This window comes from Bos mutus, chromosome 23 (genome assembly GCF_027580195.1).
Source record: "Bos mutus isolate GX-2022 chromosome 23, NWIPB_WYAK_1.1, whole genome shotgun sequence".
Taxonomy (NCBI): domain Eukaryota; kingdom Metazoa; phylum Chordata; class Mammalia; order Artiodactyla; family Bovidae; genus Bos; species Bos mutus.
In genome coordinates, this window is record NC_091639.1 from 42776662 (window position 1) to 42790289 (window position 13628).

Genomic DNA, 13628 nt, shown 5'->3' on the forward strand with positions numbered 1-13628 from the left:
TTGGTTTCTGCCATACATCAGTATGAATCAGCCACGAATATAGGTATGTCCCCTCCAGCGTGAACCTCCGTCCCACCCCCCTCCCCATCCCAGCTCTCTGGGTGGTCACAGAGCCCTGATTCGAGGTCACGGGTCATACAGCAAGTCCCCCGGCTCTCTAATTTCACACGCGGCAGTGCGCATGCTCCAGCGCTGCTGCCTCAGCTCATCCCGCCCTCTCCTCCCGGCTCTGTGTCTGTCCTCTGTCTGCGTCTGCGTTGCTTCATCAGTGCCACGAGAATGGATGGCTCTAGATTCCGTATGTATATACGTTGATATATGATATTTGTCTTTCTCTTCCTGACTTACCTCACTTTGTATAATAAGCTCTAGGTTCACCCATCTTATTGGAACTGAGTCGAATGTGTTGTCATTTATGTTTATTCACATTTACAGGTTTCTCCTCCATCCCTTTCTGTTCCTATGACTAGCACGGTGGCGTTCCTGAGCTCTTGGCCCACACAGTTGTCTGCCGTCTGGATTTGCTGACTGAGACAGCCAGTGCCGTTTGCCATGTCCCTCTGTCCTCTGCAGGTCTCGCACATCAGCATCTGCTTGAAGAGGTTGGATTAGACTTAGATGTCATTCCTCTGAAACGTCCATAGGTGGTGCTGTGACCTCACCATGAGACACACACCCTGCTTGTCTCCGTGAAGTTAGTAACCATTGCCTGGGTCAATTAATTCCCTGGGAAATGTAGAAATGAGTAAGCTCCTGGAGTTGGTGATGGACAGGGAGGCCTGGCGTGCTGCAGTCCATGGGGTCGCAAACAATCGGACTCGACGGAGAGACTGAACTGACTGAACTGAATGTAGATAGGGGATGAGCTAATTCTATCATCCCTTCTTCATTTACATGCATTGTTGCTTCTGTAAAGAGCTGCTTCCCTTCGCTGAGGAGTGGTTTGCCACATGGTACTGCGGAAAGAAAAGATCAAAGTTGAATTATTCCCCTTGATTTACTAGTGTCCAAGTTAAAGTATTGTTTGTAGTCTCATAAACTCAAGGATTTTAACGGTGACCTCTTAGGATTGGGCTCCACAGTGTGCTTGGGAGGGGAAGGTAATAAGGCGAGAGAGGCAGTCACAGGTCTTATGTGGATGGGCTTTTGGGGACAGAACAATCTCAACCGTAGCATCCTCGGCAAACCAGGGATGAGCTGAAAGAAGGCTAGGTTTCACGTCCAGGTGAGGGAAATGGTCACAATGCTAGATTAACCATCGAATAAAATTTCCGTTGAGAAAAGTTCAGAAATGTAATCATCTTTTTTTTTTTACTCTAAGATGTTTATTTATTTTTTTACTTTACAATATTGTATTGGTTTTGCCATACAAAGTGTAGATGTGTTCCCCATCCTGAACCCCCCTCCCACCTCCCTCCCTGTACCATCCCTCTGGGTCATCCCAGTGCACCAGCCTCAAGCATCCTGTATCCTGCATCAAACCTGGACTGGTGATTCATTTCTTATATGATATTATACATGTTTCAATGCCATTCTCCCAAATCATCCCACCTCTTTTTTTTTTTATATTTACTTTTTTTTTTTTTTTTTTTTTTTTTTTTATTTTTAAACTTTACATAATTGTATTAGTTTTGCAAATATCAAAATGAATCTGCCACAGGTATACATGTGTTCCCATCCTGAACCCTCCTCCTCCTCCCTCCCCAACCATCCTCTGGGTCGTCCCAGTGCACTAGCCCCAAGCATCCAGTATCGTGCATCGAACCTGGACTGGCAACTCGTTTCTTACATGATATTTTACATGTTTCAATGCCATTCTCCCAAATCTTCCCACCCTCTCCCTCTCCCACAGAGTCCATAAGACTGTTCTATACATCAGTTTCTCTTTTGCTGTCTTGCATACAGGGTTATCGTTACCATCTTTCTAAATTCCATATATGTGCATTAGTATACTGTATTGGTGTTTTTCTTTCTGGCTTACTTCACTCTGTATAGTTGGCTCCAGTTTCATCCACCTCAGAACTGATTCAAATGTATTCTTTTTAATGGCTGAGTAATACTCCATTGTGTATATGTACTATAGCTTTCTTATCCATTCGTCTGCTGATGGACATCTAGGTTGCTTCCATGTCCTGACTATTATAAACAGTGCTGCTATGAACATTGGGGTACACGTGTCTCTTTCAATTCTGGTTTCCTCGGTGTGTATGCCCAGTAGTGGGATTGCTGGGTCATAATGCAGTTCTATTTCCAGTTTTTTAAGGAATCTCCACACTGTTCTCCATAGTGGCTGTACTAGTTTGCATTCCCACCAACAGTGTAAGAGAGTTCCCTTTTCTCCACACCCTCTCCAGCATTTATTGCTTGTGGACTTTTGGATCGCAGCCATTCTGACTGGCGTGAAATGGTACCTCATTGTGGTTTTAATTTGCATTTCTCTGATAATGAGTGATGTTGAGCATCTTTTCATGTGTTTGTTAGCCATCTGTATGTCTTCTTTGGAGAAATGTCTGTTTAGTTCTTTGGGCCATTCTTTGATTGGGTCGTTTATTTTTCTGGAATTGAGCTGTAGGAGTTACTTGTATATTTTTGAGATTAGTTCTTTGTCAGTTGCTTCATTTGCTATTATTTTCTCCCATTCTGAAGGCTGTCTTTTCACCTTGCTTATAGTTTCCTTTGTTGTGCAGAAGCTTTTAATTTTAATTAGGTCCCATTTGTTTATTTTTGCTTTTATTTCCAATGTAATCATCTTAAACCCGAGTTGGCTTTGCTTAGGCAACCATGGGTAGCTGCTCTGAAAATGTGATGTGGTACTCCTACAGCCAGTGGCGATCGCGGTGGAATTTAAGTTGGTTTTCTCCAAGTTCAAGAAATGCAACAAGGCAAATGGTTGTCTTAGGAGGCCTTACAAATAGCTGTGAATAGAAGAGAAGTGAAAGGCAAAGGAGAAAAGGAAAGATATGCCCATCTGAATGCAGAGTTCCAAAGAATAGCAAGGATAGATAAGAAAGCCTTCCACAGTGATCAGTGCAAAGAAATAGAGGAAAACAACAGAATGGGAAGGATTAAAGATGTCTTCAAGAAAATTAGAGATACCAAGGGAACATTTCATGCAAAGATGGGGAATAAAGGACAGAAATAATATGGACCTAACAGAAGCAGAAGATATTAAGAAGAGGTGGCAAGAATACACAGAAGAACTGTACAAAAAAGATTTTCACAACCCAGATAATCACGATGGTGTGATCACTGACCTAGAGCCAGACATCCTGGAATGCGAAGTCAAGTGGGCCTTAGGAAGCATCACTACAAACAAAGCTAGTGGAGGTGATGGAATTCCAGTTGAGCTATTTCAAATCCTGAAAGATGATGCTGTGAAAGTGCTGCACTCAATATGTCAGCAAATTTGGAAAACTCAGCAGTGGCCACAGGACTGGAGAAGGTCAGTTTTCATTCCAATCCCCAAGAAAGGCAATGCCAAAGAATGATCAAACTACCACACATTTGCACTCATCTCACATGCTAGTAAAGTAATGCTCAAAATTCTCCAAGCCAGGCTTCAACAGTATGTGAACTGTGAACTTCCAGATGTTAAAGCTGGATTTAGAAAAGGCAAAGGAACCAGAGATCAAATTGTCAACATCCGTTGGATCATGGAAAAAGCAAGAGAGTTCCAGAAAAACATCTATTTCTGCTTTATTGACTATGCAAAAGCCTTTGACTGTGTGGACTACAACAAACTCTGGAAAATTCTTAAAGAGATGGAAATACCAGACTACCTGAGCTGCCTCTTAAGAAATCTGTATGCAGGTCAGGAAACAACAGTTAGAACTGGACATGGAACAACAGACTGGTTCCAAATAGGAAAAGGAGTACGTCAAGGCTGTATATTGTCACCCTGCTTGTTTAACTTCTATGCAGAGTACATCATGAGAAACGCTAGGCTGGAAGAAGCACACGCTGGAATCAAGATTGCTGGGAGAAATATCAATAACCTCAGATATGCAGATGGCAGAAAATGGCAGAACTAAAGAGCCTCTTGATGAAGGTGAAAGAGGAGAGTGAAAAAGTTGGCTTAAAACTCAACATTTAGAAAATGAAGATCATGGCATCTGGTCCCATCACTTCATGGCAGATAGATGGGGAAACAGTGGAAACAGTGTCAGACTTTATTTTCCTGAGCTCCAAAATCACTGCAGATGGTGACTGCCGCCATGAAATTAAAAGACACTTGCTCCTCAGAAGAACAGTTATGACCAACCTATACAGCATATTAAAAAGCATAGGCATTACTTTGCCAACAAAGGTCCATCTAGTCAAGGCTATGGTTTTTCCAGTGGTCATGTATGGATGTGAGAGTTGGACTATGAAGAAAGCCTGAGCGTCGAAGAATTGATGCTTTTGAACTGTGGTGTTGGAGAAGACTCTTGAGAGTCCCTTGGACTGCAAGGAGATCCAACTAGTCCATCCTAAAGGAAATCAGTCCTACATATTCATTGGAAGGACTGATGCTAAAGCTGAAACTCCAATACTTTGGCCATCTGATGCGAAGAACTGACTCACTGGAAAAGACCCTGATGCTGGGAAAGATTGAAGGCAGGAGGAGAAGGGGATGACAGAGGATAAGATGGTTGGATGGCATCACCGACTCAATGGACATGAGTCTGAGTGAACTCCGGGAGTTGGTGATGGACAGAGAGGCCTGGTGTGCTGCAGTCTATGGGGTCGAAAAGAGTCAGACACGACTGACTGACTGAACTGAACTGAACTCTCCAAGTTCATGGAGGGAATCCCCGTGGAAATCTGACATTTTCTAAGGGGATTTCCACACTAGCCTCCGCATCTCCTTTTTCTCGTATTACCTCTGTCTGCAAGGCTCTGAACGGAGCAATGGGGGACATGGAAATTCATGGAAGGGAAAAGAAGTCATGAGGTGCTTTCCAGTCCAGCCAGAGAAGCCCTGTGTTTCTGTCCCCTCACGGCCTGTATCCTTCCCTCCATCCTTAGGCCACTGTTCCTAATTCTTGCTGTCACCGACCTTACAGAGGAAGTCTGCAGCTGTATCGGTACAGATCTGGGTGAAGGACACATTGAATTTAATATTCTATAAAAGGATCTTGTAGATACAAACCCAAATCTGGTTTATTATAACTCGAGTCAACAAGAAGCAAGTCCATTTGGCAAACTGACTGTTCTGTGACCTCAGGGCACTGACCAGCTCCCCAGTCACCACGAGATGTCACCTCATCGCAGGCTCTAAGACCTAGAAGGGACAGTAGCGATGATCCAGTTCAACCCACGCATTTTTCAGAGTATAATGGAGGCAGTTCTGCTAGAACTGAGCTTCAGGAGACAAGGAATTCTTTCTTCTTCCCCACCACTGATGGATTCCCGGTGCCTAGAACAGAGCTACTCAATAAATGTTGATTCAGTGAGAGTAGGAAGTCAAAAAATTCAGGCACACAGACGAGATTAGAAAAAGAAACACATTTCTCTTTTTGATAGTCATATAAAAAATTGAAGCCGTTATCTATTCTAGTAAAAGTAACACAGGCCATTCTGTAGTACATAGCCTGTCCATTGCTGTTCATAACAACTGGCCTCTAGGGTGTATATCAATTTTTACAAATTTGGAAACATCTACTAATTCAGTTTCTTCATTAGTTTCTGCAAAGTGAAAAAGAGAATACCCGTTTCACTTTCACTTTGTAATTTGAAAGAGGAAAGGTATGACAGAAGAGTTCTCTAGATACGATTGGCAAAATTAACGCAACTGGTTGCCCAAAGATGGTATGGGTGAAAAATGTGCAAACTTCAAAAATATTGCAAAGAAATTGATTAATTAGTAGATGCTAATGAAGACGATCACGACTTAATGACTAAACCACCAGGAAAGGAGACAGTGGATTGGAGAATACCTAAGATTGCTGAGGTTGGCAGAAATAAAATCACAGAACAATTTCGTCATAATTCTTGGTTTCCAGATTAGATACAAAACAAGACATTGGGTTCTCCGATAGGAGAAGATTCTGATGGTGACACTGAAGTCTACCCATAGAGCAAAGATTCTGAGATGCTGGCAAAAGAAGTTAGTGCTTGTCCTCAACAAACTTCCGAAACTCATAAAACTGGCCTTTCATAGATGTGCTCACCAGAGGAGTCTCTCTTGACTGCTCTCCACTCCTCCAGTCCATATCCACTGCTTTTCCTTCTCAGTCTTTATTTCCAGGTCCACATCTGTCTATGAAAGTGTGTTAGTCGCTCGGTCATGTCCGACTCTTTGCAACCCCGTGGACTGTAGCCCACCAGGCTCCTCCATCCATGGAACTCTCCAGATAAGAGCACTGGAGTGGGTAGCCAATCCCTTCTCCGGGGGATCTTCCCGACCTGGGTCTCCCGCATTGTAGGCAGATTCTTTATCATCTGAATCATCAGGAAATCCCCTCTGTCTATACTCGTTGCCAAACAGGATCATTACAAGGACTACCCAGAATCAAAATATTTTCTTGCTCCAAAGAAGACATACAGATGGCCAAAAAGTAGATGAAAAGATGCTCAGCATCATTAATCATCAGAGAATTGGAAATCAAAACTACAATGAAGTATCACCTCACACTGATCAGTGTGGCCATCATCAAAAAGTGTACGAACAAAGGCTGGGGACTTCCCTGGCGGTTCAGTAAACGAGGCTCTGCCTCCAGGGTAGAGTGGCTCCTGTATGGCCCCCAGGGACAGGCAGCGTACGGATGTCTCTGCTTCCCCAGTGGGCTGTGGGGTGAGTGGTGGTGGGTCTGTGGATGGGGTTTAGGCGAGAACTTACATAATGTTATCAACCAATACTACTTCAAAAAAAAGATCTCTACTAGAGATTATATAATTTGTTGAAGGTCACAGAGTCTATTTGTTGTAAGATTTTCTTTTACTCTACAGCATGTCAAATAACTCTACATTATAATTTTCAGTGGTAGCATAATACTTCTTGTATGAAATTATGTTATAATTCATTTGCAAGTCCTCATTAGATAGTTTGTCTTCTTCTTAATTTTGAAAAATTTAAAACCTTTTTTCTATGTTTTATTCTATTATTTTTAAAAATTAATTTTTATTGGAGTATGGTTGCTTTATGATGCTGCGTTAGTTTCTACTGTACAGCAAAGTGAATCAGCCATACATACTCATTTATCCCCTTTTTTGGGGTTCCTTCCCATTTAGATCACCACAGAGCATTGAGTAGAATTTCCCTGAGCTATACAGTTACAGAGTTCATCCTTTTGATACAAGTACATTTTCCTCAAAATCTGTTGTTTTATGTCATATCTCATGGTGTCTCATAAGTCAAGGAAGGTAATGAACAGCTTTTAGACAATTATCTTCTTTTCCAAGGAATATCATTTCATTTCTTTCTACCTCCATACAGTCAAACCTTGAATATGAGAACCAGAAAAGTTGAAAAAATGTCCCAAGAAGAAATACGCCAATTCACTTTCCTTTTCTGGTTCCTAAAGTCTCCAAACACGTTTTCAGCGACCCAGTTCAGTGGGTTTTGGTGATGACCTAGTGATGGGTACCTATCAACGGTGTATGAATACTTTTTGAATGGAGAACTTTCTTTGAAGGTGTTCACCCAGAGACAAATGAGATCCCAAGTCACCGGATTGATTGGCCTTTCGCCTAGGCGCTGTCCAATCCTAAAGTTCACAGGTTTCCTCATTTTCCTGCTCTGCAAAGTGAAGCGTCGGGTCCATTGGTAGTAGCTGCGGTGACTGCCAGAGCTTCCCTTACACCATTTCTGTTTCAAGGCTGGAAAGATGAGGGTGACCATCCCCAGGAACCCCGGGACTGTGGCTGGAATGGTGATGGCTGTGTTCCTGGTGCTGAGGATCCCCGAGGCTCACTGCAGAGACACTCCGAGTAAGTGCTCGACGGCTGCTTTTCAGAGCTCTCCAATCTGGGAATTAACCTCCGATGTCTCTTTGGTTTAGGGTTGGATGCAGTGCACTCTGGCCAAATCGCAGGGAGAACTTAGAAGAGCTTCTATCAAGGTCCAGGGTTCTCCTCTTCAGAAAAAAGAATGTTGCTAGGTTCCTTTTTTCAACCTCTGCATTTGGAGGAAGGCTAGTGTCTCTCAGGGAAAAGATTTTGGGATCGCAGAGTTCCGGCAGAAAAAGAGAAAATCCATTTCTACACCAGAGGCCAGGCAAAACAAGAAGTGTTAAGACTGCTCAGAGAGTCAGTGGCAAGGATTTACTGTCCTAGGTAACTCTTTGGGGTGAGGGGTGTTTATGTCCGCTCTGACTGAAGGTTGGAGAAATTTGAGACAGCTTTAGTCTCTGCAGCTTCACTCTCTGAAGAGGGTGAGCTCCTTGAGTGCGAGCTGCAGGTCCTCAGGCCCTTTGTCAGGTCTGAGAGGAGAAATGGGAAGGGTCCAGGCAACGATTGTCACTAATTCTGAGTTTATGTACAACCCTGAATCCATATTGCTGCGGAATAGGGCTGTGAGACTAGTGAGAAAAGAGAATTAATATTTACTGCGTACTCCAGTACTCTCTCCTGGAAAATCCCATGGACGGAGGAGCCTGGTAAGCTGCAGTCCATGGGGTCACTAAGAGTCGGACATGACTGAGCGACTTCACTTTCATTTTTCACTTTCCTGCACTGGAGAAGGAGATGGCAACCCACTCCAGTGTTCTTGCCTGGAGAATCCCAGGGACGGGGGAGCCTGGTGGGCTGCCGTCTATGGGGTCGCACAGAGTTGGGCACGACTGAAGCGACTTAGCAGCAGCAGCGCACGCACAAATTTCCAAACCCTGTAGTAATACATTATACACATCTTTCTAAAACACAAACACGCGCACACAGATGACTCTGGGGTAAGTGTTATTAGCCGCTGTTTATTTTTAAACATTGCTTATTTTGGAATACACCATTATTTGTATAACGCAGACATTATGCAAAACATATATGGAAAGTTTAATAAAAGTGATACAGAAATATCCAAAAACCAACAACCAGGTCTGAAATGACTATGCCCAGCACCCCAAAAGACCCCCACGTCTGTCTTCCCAATCACACCCACTTCTAATTTCCAGAAGTCAGCTCTATTATGACTCTTATAATCTTAATATTACTGCTTTTCTTCACGGTTTGGACATACATGAACATATCCTTAAACAGTATACATTAGTTATTTCCTTCTTTAAATGTTACTACAAATTTTTTATTGTTACCAAACTATTTTTTGTTGAAGAATAGTTGGTTTACAGTGTTGTGCCAATTTCTGCTGTACAGCAAAGTGACTCATTTGCTGAGTCACATTTACACACATTCTTTTTTTGTTCTTTTCCATTAGGGTGTATCACGGGATGCTGAATAGAGTTCCATGTGCTCTACAGTAGGACCCTGTTGTTTATCCATTCTGAATGTAGTAGTTTCCACCCCCAAACTCCCAGTCCATCCTCTCCTTCCCCACAAGCTGCTAGAAACCACACACCTGTTCTCTGTGTCCGTGGCTCTGTTTCTGTTTTGGAGACAGGTTTGTTTGTGCCGTATTTTAGATTCCACGTTTAAGTGATATCATATTATATTTGTCTTTCTCCTTCAGACTCACTTCATTTAGTATGATAAGCTCTAGTTGCATCTGTTCCATGAATGGATTGTCTCACTTCTCAGGATAATGTTTGAGATCTGTCATAGATCTTTCATGTAACAGTCATCAACCTGTTTTCATTGTTGTGTAGGAGATTCCATGTTATGAGTGTGCTACAATGTACTTACCCATTCTTTTTTTTCTTTTATTTGAATTTCAAAGGTAGCACATATTCATTGTAACAATTTCAAACCTTATTAATATGAAGTCAAAAGTAGAAGTAACTTCTTTCCCCTTCATCTCCCCTTCCCCCACCCCCAATTCCACTTCCTGGAGAGAATCCCTTTATCAGTTAGGTGATAACTGTCCAGATTTTTCTCCGTGCAATGGCAAATATATATGTTAATTGCCAAGCTTATCTCTGCTTGCTGTCTCACAGGACACGCAAGCTTAACAAGGACAAATGGACTGTGGACTTTCTCCACTAAACTTCTTTCTCTCCCAGATTTTCTCCTCTTTGTAAATACCACCACCATCCCACCCAGACGTTCAGGCCCTGAGGCTGGGAGACATTCTTGAGTCTTTCTTCACTGTAGGATCCCAAGTCCAATCTGCTAGCTCTACCTCCAAAATGAGCCCCTGTCCAGACACTTGTCACACCCTCCACTGCCAACCACCTGGTCGAAGCCTTCATGTACTTACCATTTCCATGCACACCTTTGAATTGCTTCTACTTTTCCCCCTGTGTATCCTGAAACCTATGAGCCTGCTTTTTCTTTGGCTATATTTTTAGAATGGAATTGGAGGTTCAAAATGGAATATGTATCTTTACAACAGAATATGCAAAAGTTATTCAAATTGATTGCTTCTTATAAAAAGAACCCAGTTCTTGGCACTTTTGATATTTTAGATGTTATGCTTTCATATCTGGTAGATATAGAGTTCAGAGAAGGTGATGGCACCCCACTCCAGTACTCTTGCCTGGAAAATCCCATGGATGGAGGAGACTGGTAGTCTGCAGTCCATGGGGTTGCAAAGAGTCAGACACGACTGAGCGACTTCACTTTTGCTTTTCACTTTCATGCATTGAAGAAGGAAATGGCACCCCACTCCAGTGTTCTTGCTTGGAGAATCCCAGGGGTGGGGGAGCCTGGTGGGCTGCCGTCTATGGGGTCGCACAGAGCCGGACACGACTGAAGTGACTTAGCAGCAGCAGCAGCAGCAGATATAGAGTTGTATTTCACTGTATTTTTCTTTTGAAGTATAGTTGGTTTAATGTGTTAATTTCTGCTGTACAGCAAAATGATTTAGTTATACATATATATATATATACATTCTTTTAAAAAATTATTCTGTTCCACTATGGTTTATCAAGGACATTTAATACAGTTCCCTGTGCTGGACAGTAGGAACTTATTGTCTGTCCATTCTTACATAACAGTTTGCATCTGCTCATCCCAAACTCCCACTCCATTCCTCCCCTCCCAAAGGCACTGTCTGTATTTCACTGTGTTTTTAACTTGAATGTCTTTGATTTTAATGAGCATGGGCAACTCTGCCTCTGTTTATTCTCTACTTGTGTTTAGTCTTTATTGTAGTACCTATTTTGACATTTCTCCTTTCTTTTTCTATTATAGTATCTGTCTTATTTGTTTTTAAGAAATAAAAAAAATACTATACTCCAAACCAAGCACATGGTCACCACATGCTTTGCCAATATTTGTTGGCGCTTCCTGGCTTGTCTTCTTTATTCTCTTAAGATATCTTTTGATGAGCAGAAGCTGTTATTCTAATGAAGTTGATTAATAATTTCTTCTTTATGGCTTGTCATTTTCATGATTTGCTTAAGAAATCCTTTATACTTCCAGAGTCATGAAGATGTTCTCAGATTTCATCTCTAATGTATTGGTAGGATTGCATTTCATACTCAGAGCTTTAATTCATCCAGATTTAGTTTGTACAGGGTGTGAAGAATGGTCTAGCTTCATCTAAATTTTTCCTGGGGATACAACTCTGAGGGTTGAGAGCAGATTTTATTTAATCCTTTGGTATTTCCCTTCTGTTGTCCATGCCTCCCTAAGACAAGTGGCTGGTTGGGATGCAAGGCTGAACTAAATCTCACTCCACGGGCTCTCCCGCAGAGAATTTCGTGTACCAGTTTAAAGGCATGTGCTACTTCACCAACGGGACAGAGCACGTGAGGCTTGTGGCCAGACAGATCTACAACAAGGAAGAGATCCTGCACTTTGACAGTGACCTGGGCGAGTTTGTGGCTGTTACAGAGCTGGGCCGGGTGTGTGCGGAGATCTGGAACACCCAGAAGGACCTCCTGGCGGAGTTTCGGGCCTACGTGGACACGCTGTGTAGACACAACTACAAAGAGACGGCCGGCTTCACTGTCCAGCGGAGAGGTGGGCTTAGGACGGGCCGAGATGCCTTCACACAGAGCCTTGTGGGGAAGGACGCAGGAAAGTGGGCTTTTGTGGTTTCCCAGCATCTTGGGGGGACCAGGAGGGGTGTCAATCTCTAAGGAGGAAAAATGTTGGAAAATCTGGCAGGGCAGACTTGGGAGGGTGTGAAAATCATTGGGGGCTTCCTTGGTGGCGGTATTGGTAAAGAACCCACCTGCCAATGCAGGAGACGTGAGACGCATTGGGAACAGTGACTGGCAACTGCAATCCTTCGAATGTCCCAAGCCCTGGCCGTATCTGGTGGGGCTTCTGAGTCCCTCTCATCTCCTAGGCTCCACACCTTCCTACAGCATCTGAGTCTTGTGTACTTCCTTCATCCTTACCCTTGCAGAAGTAATTCCTCCTCCTTAAAATGCTCTCCTTTTCTCCACCTTCCCTTTCTTTCTCTATTGAAATCTCTCATCCTTTTAGTCCCAACCTCAAGAGCAGTGCTTCTGTCAGCTTTTCTGGGGCAGCTGGGTGGAGCTGGCCTTGGTCCTCCAGCTGTGAGCACAGCACACTTGGCATATATGTACCCATGCGCATGTATGGTAGGTATATACAGTTTAAATGTTATCCCGTCTAGTAGCAGATGCAAGCTATCATATACTGGATGGATGAACAACAAAGTCCTGCTGCAGAGCACAGGGAATGATGTTCAGTATCCTGTGATGAACCACAATGGGAAAGAATATGAAGAGAGTCTATATGTGTACACATATATAATTGAGTCACTTGGCTGCACAGCAGAAATGAACACATTGTAAATCAACTATGTGGTGGTTTAGTTGCTAAATCATGTCTGGCTCTTGCGACCCTATGGACTGTAGCCCCCCAGGCTCCTCTGTCCACGAAAATCTCCAGGCAAAAATACTGGAGTGGGTTGCCATTTCCTTCTCCAAAAAAATCAACTATACTTCAATAAAAATATCAATGGTACTTCAGTAATATCAACCCTACTTCAGCAAAAATTATCCAGTCTGTGTTACAAAGACCTTTCACATAAATGATCTTGTTCAAGAAACCAATGATTGCTAAACAAAGGTATTCTTCTCTTACAAAGTAGGCTAGCATATAAGCTAAATAAACCCAGAGCTGGAATTCTAATAGGTGACAAATATTTGTTATCTTTGTGTGTGTGTATGCAAGCATGTTAAGAGAGCATTATTTATAACAAAGCCTGAAAACAACCCAACTTTTTGTCAAGAAACAAATTGAGGCATAGCTATATAATAGACTACTACTCAGCAATAAAAAGAAATAAAGAGGGATTTCCCTAGTGGTCCAGGGATAGTGGGGTCACCCACACCTTCCAGTGCAGGGGCAGTGGGGTTCTTGGCCAGAGAACTAAGATTCCACATGCCGTGTAGCAACTAAACCCATGTGCCAAACAAAATATCCATGCTGTAATGAAGACTCCCCTGCCACAGCTAAGACTTGATGCAGCCAAATACATAAATAAAATGTTAAAAAAAAGAAACAAGCGAATGGACAAATGAACTGAGTTATAACCATACAACAGAATACTATGCAACAATGAAAGGAACGGGAAACCATTACATGGATGGGTCTCATAGAAATTATGTTGAGAT

At 42.7% G+C, this 13628-nt stretch overlaps 1 protein-coding gene across 1 annotated transcript; it reads left to right on the plus strand.

Annotated features, from left to right (window-relative positions):
* The first annotated feature begins 7808 nt into the window (after window positions 1-7808).
* LOC102282710 (boLa class II histocompatibility antigen, DQB*0101 beta chain) lies at window positions 7809-12116 on the plus strand. Its single transcript, XM_005891375.2, has 2 exons — window positions 7809-7911; window positions 11728-12116. The coding sequence occupies exons 1-2, from the start codon at window positions 7809-7811 to the stop codon at window positions 12114-12116; spliced, it is 492 nt and encodes a 163-aa protein (XP_005891437.2).
* The last annotated feature ends 1512 nt before the right edge of the window (window positions 12117-13628 follow it).

Bases quoted from the DNA above. Each gene is read 5' to 3' on its own strand.
- LOC102282710 (XM_005891375.2), top strand. From the start codon at position 7,809: ATGAGGGTGACCATCCCCAGGAACCCCGGGACTGTGGCTGGAATGGTG. The intron at 7,912-11,727 runs GTAAGTGCTCGA...GCTCTCCCGCAG, and splicing joins TCACTGCAGAGACACTCCGA to AGAATTTCGTGTACCAGTTT.